The sequence below is a fragment of the Perca fluviatilis genome, chromosome 13 (assembly GCF_010015445.1).
Source record: "Perca fluviatilis chromosome 13, GENO_Pfluv_1.0, whole genome shotgun sequence".
Classification (NCBI taxonomy): Eukaryota; Metazoa; Chordata; class Actinopteri; order Perciformes; family Percidae; genus Perca; species Perca fluviatilis.
This window is the reverse complement of record NC_053124.1, coordinates 39,028,058-39,033,057: the sequence shown is the minus strand read 5'-3', so window position 1 is coordinate 39,033,057 and position 5,000 is coordinate 39,028,058. Positions and strand designations below refer to the sequence as shown.

At 40.1% G+C, this 5,000-nt stretch overlaps 1 protein-coding gene across 1 annotated transcript in view; it reads left to right on the top strand.

The window, feature by feature from the left end:
* The window catches only part of ints3 (integrator complex subunit 3), a 34,722-nt gene that overhangs the window by 10,384 nt on the left and 19,338 nt on the right, over positions 1–5,000 (top strand). The window contains 5 exon segments of the mRNA XM_039819698.1: positions 275–366; positions 2,371–2,453; positions 2,890–3,009; positions 4,017–4,146; positions 4,339–4,393. Of these exon segments, the coding sequence (XP_039675632.1) occupies positions 275–366; positions 2,371–2,453; positions 2,890–3,009; positions 4,017–4,146; positions 4,339–4,393 (480 nt within the window).

The following is a 5,000-nucleotide window of genomic DNA, read 5'->3' as shown; positions in this document are numbered from 1 at the left end:
TCCTTGCCTATTTAATAAGTTTCTTAAAATTGCTGTGTCATCCTAAAACTCTTGATAAAAAGGACTCTCCTTTGACTCGGCTACGCAGTCATTGGTATATAATGTAAATAAAATTGGTGAACAGACGCATCCCTGCGGGGCTCCCCGTGTTTGTAATTTTAACCTCAGAGTACGAGTTGTTGACTAATACAGTATCTATCTAACTTAAGTCCTTCCCTGTTTCCTTCCCTTGTTTCCTTCCTTTCTTTCCTTCCCTGTTTCCTTCCCTCCTCAGATCATCCCTCACTTCTTCCCTCCGCTGGAGTCTCAGGTCCGTCAGGGAGTCTTCAACTCGCTCACCTTCATCATGGAGAAGAGAGTACTGGCGTAAGATACACACACAGAGACACACACACACACACACACACACACACAATACATACAAACACACACACACAACACACATAAACACAGACACACACACACACACACATCACACACACACACAACACACACATACACACACACATACACACACACACACACACACACACAACACACATACACACACAGAGACACACACACACACAATACACATACACACACACACATACACACACACACAATACATACACACACACAGACACACACAGACACACCCACAAAAATAATAATAATACATAATAGAGACACACATACACACACACACACAAAATAGAGACACACACACAGACACAAATAAAAATAACACACACACACACAAACAACACACACAATAATAATAATAATACAGACACACATAATAATATCACAACATACACAACACACATATCAATAATAATAATACAATAAAAAACAAAAAATAATAACAATAACATACACATAAAATAAATAAAAAATAATATAATATCATATTAACATATCAATATCATAATACTACCAATACAGACACAATAATAATACAAATAATAATACAAGAGACACTACATAAAAAATAATAACACATCAATAAAATATCATCAATAGAACACATCAACACAACATCAATAATATCAATAATACACACACACAATACAACACACACAACCATAATAATAACACAGAGACACACACACTAATATAGCACATCAATATCATCATCATTAGAGACACACAAGACACATAATAACACAGACACAGAGAATATCACATACCACAGACACAATACATATAGCATCATCACAGAGACACAATATCAACATCAATATCACAGAGACACACAGAGACACACACACAACACACAATAATAATAGACCACACACATACACACATACACACACACAGACACACATACAGACACACACAACACACAGAGACACACACACATCAATAATATCACACAGACATCATCACAGACACATAATAATAATAGAGACACACACACACAGACACACACACACACACATCATCATCATTACACACACACAATATCATCACAATAGAACACACACACACACACACACTATCACAACACACACATACAATAAACACTATCACATACACATAATATCATCACACACAGAGAGACATCATCATCATCATCATCACACAACAAGACATCATCATCAATACATAACACAGACATCAATATCAATACATAACACAGACACATCACATAATATCACAGAACATAATCAATAATATCATCATCATCAGAGACACACACACACAGAGAGAGACATAATAACAACACAGAGACACACACACACAGAGACACAGAGACCACTACCATCATCAATAGAATTACCATCATCATCAATAATCATCATCACTAGAGACATCATCATCATCAATATCATCAATAGACATCAATACAGAGACACACATCATCACATAGAGAGAGAGAGACATACATCATCATCATCAACAACATCACAGACATCATCAATTATCAGAGATACACACAAACATACACACAGAGACTATCACACAGAGACACACACAGAGAGACACAGTGATACTGATGATTGATGATTGATTATTGGTTATTGATTGGTGACTGATGATTGGTGACTGATGATTGGTTATTGGTGATTGATGATTGGTGATTGATGATTGATTATTGGTTATTGATTGGTGACTGATGATTGGTGACTGATGATTGGTTATTGGTGATTGATGATTGATTATTGGTTATTGATTGTGACGATGATGTACATGATTGCTGATGTGGTTGAGATGGTGATTGATGATTGATTATTGGTTATTGATTGGTGACTGATGATTGATGATTGGTGACTGATGATTGGTGACTGATGATTGTTAGTGATGATTGGTTAGTGATGATTGGTTAGTGATGATTGATGATTGATTATTGATGATTGCTGATTGGTATTGATTATTATTGATTAGTGGTCTCTCCCTTGATATCGTTGACCGAGAGCTTCGATCGATGCTCAGATCCCGACTCTGCAGCTCTTCTCAACCTACTGAAGGTAAACACACACACATCATCATCACACACATACCATCACATCAGAGATACATCACACACACAACACACACACACACACACACACATCACACACACACACATACACAGACACATCACACACACACACGCACACACACACACAATACACAATGACACACACACACATCATCACACACACACAGAGACAACACACAAATATATAACACACACACACACACAAACACATACACACACACAATACACACATACACAAACAAACACACACACACCGAGAGCAACACACACACACACATCACATCAATATCACCAACAACACATAGACACACACACAGAGACACACACACACACACACACTCTCACACACACACACACATAGACACACACACACACACAGAGACTGTTTCTCTGACTTCTGGACATTTGTTAATCCTGCACAGTCAAAATGGAGGAGTCCGTTTCCATGGAGATGGACAACAACGTGATGGACAAGGAGGAGGGTTGCTATGACAGCACGGAGGCCGCCTTCAGCGACGACGAAGAGGAGGTCAACAACAAAGGTAAAGAGGAGGAAAGACCATAATAACCTAGAGGTAAAGAGGAGGAACAGACCATAATAACCTAGAGGTAAAGAGGAGGAACAGACCATAATAACCTAGAGGTAAAGAGGAGGAACAGACCATAATAACCTAGAGGTAAAGAGGAGGAACAGACCATAATAACCTAGAGGTAAAGAGGAAGAACAGACCATAATAACCTAGAGGTAAAGAGGAAGAACAGACCATAATAACCTAGAGGTAAAGAGGAGGAACAGACCATAATAACGTAGAGGTAAAGAGGAGGAACAGACCATAATAACCTAGAGGTAAAGAGGAGGAACAGACCATAATAACCTAGAGGTAAAGATGAAGAACAGACCATAATAACCTAGAGGTAGAGATGAAGAACAGACCATAATAACCTAGAGGTAAAGAGGACGAACAGACCATAATAACCTAGAGGTAAAGAGGAGGAACAGACCATAATAACCTAGAGGTAAAGAGGAAGAACAGACCATAATAACCTAGAGGTAAAGAGGAAGAACAGACCATAATAACCTAGAGGTAAAGAGGAGGAACAGACCATAATAACCTAGAGGTAAATGAAGAACAGACCATAATAACCTAGAGGTAAAGATGAAGAACAGACCATAATAACCTAGAGGTAAAGATGAAGAACAGACCATAATAACCTAGAGGTAAAGAGGAGGAACAGACCATAATAACCTAGAGGTAAAGATGAAGAACAGACCATAATAACCTAGAGGTAAAGAGGAGGAACAGACCATAATAACCTAGAGGTAAAGAGGAGGAACAGACCATAATAACCTAGAGGTAGAGAGGAGGAACAGACCATAATAACCTAGAGGTAGAGAGGAGGAACAGACCATAATAACCTAGAGGTAAAGAGGAGGAACAGACCATAATAACCTAGAGGTAAAGAGGAGGAACAGACCATAATAACCCAGAGTTAAAACGCAGCACAGCTTCAAATCTGACCGTCTGTCTGTCGGCCAATCGCTGCGCAGGAAAGAAGAGGGAGTTCCGGTTCCATCCAATCAAAGAGGCCGTGGTGGAGGAGCCCGCTGACATCACACCCTGGCTCGACCAATTAGACGACACCATGAAGGAGAAAGTCCAGCAGCTGCAGAAAACAAGGTGAAGACGCAATATTTTAGAAATCAGAGTTTGAATATTACCAGAAAATAGCCGGAATATTCTGAGAAAAAGTAAAATATTTTGAGACAAAAGTTTGTAATATTTCTCTGAGAGTGATTATTAATAATATTAATACTAATAATCATACTAATATTAATACTGATACTAATACTACTGCTGCTGTCTCCTCAGTGACACAGAGACCCAGTGTGAGGTGATGCAGGAAGTGGTAGATCTCATCATGGAGGTGAGTTTCCCTTCATCTGTCTGTCTACTAATACTCTACTGGCTGTCCTCTCTGCTGGGCTTACCTGTGTGTCTCTGTGCTTACCTGTGTGTCTCTGTGCTTACCTGTGTGTCTCTGTGCTTACCTGTGTGTCTCTGTGTGCTTACCTGTGTGTCTCTGTGCTTACCTGTGTGTCTCTGTGCTTACCTGTGTGTCCCTGTGCTTACCTGTGTGTCCCTGTGCTTACCTGTGTGTCTCTGTGCTTACCTGTGTGTCCCTGTGCTTACCTGTGTGTCTCTGTGCTTACCTGTGTGTCTCTGTGCTTACCTGTGTGTCTCTGTGCTTACCTGTGTGTCCCTGTGCTTACCTGTGTGTCTCTGTGCTTACCTGTGTGTCTCTGTGCTTACCTGTGTGTCCCTGTACTTACCTGTGTGTCTCTGTGCTTACCTGTGTGTCTCTGTGTGCTTACCTGTGTGTCTCTGTGTGCTTACCTGTGTGTCTCTGTGCTTACCTGTGTGTCTCTGTGCTTACCTGTGTGTCTCTGTGCTTACCTGTGTGTCTCTGTGTGCTTACCTGTGTGTCTCTGTGCTTACCTGTGTGTCTCTGTGCTTACCTGTGTGTCCCTGTG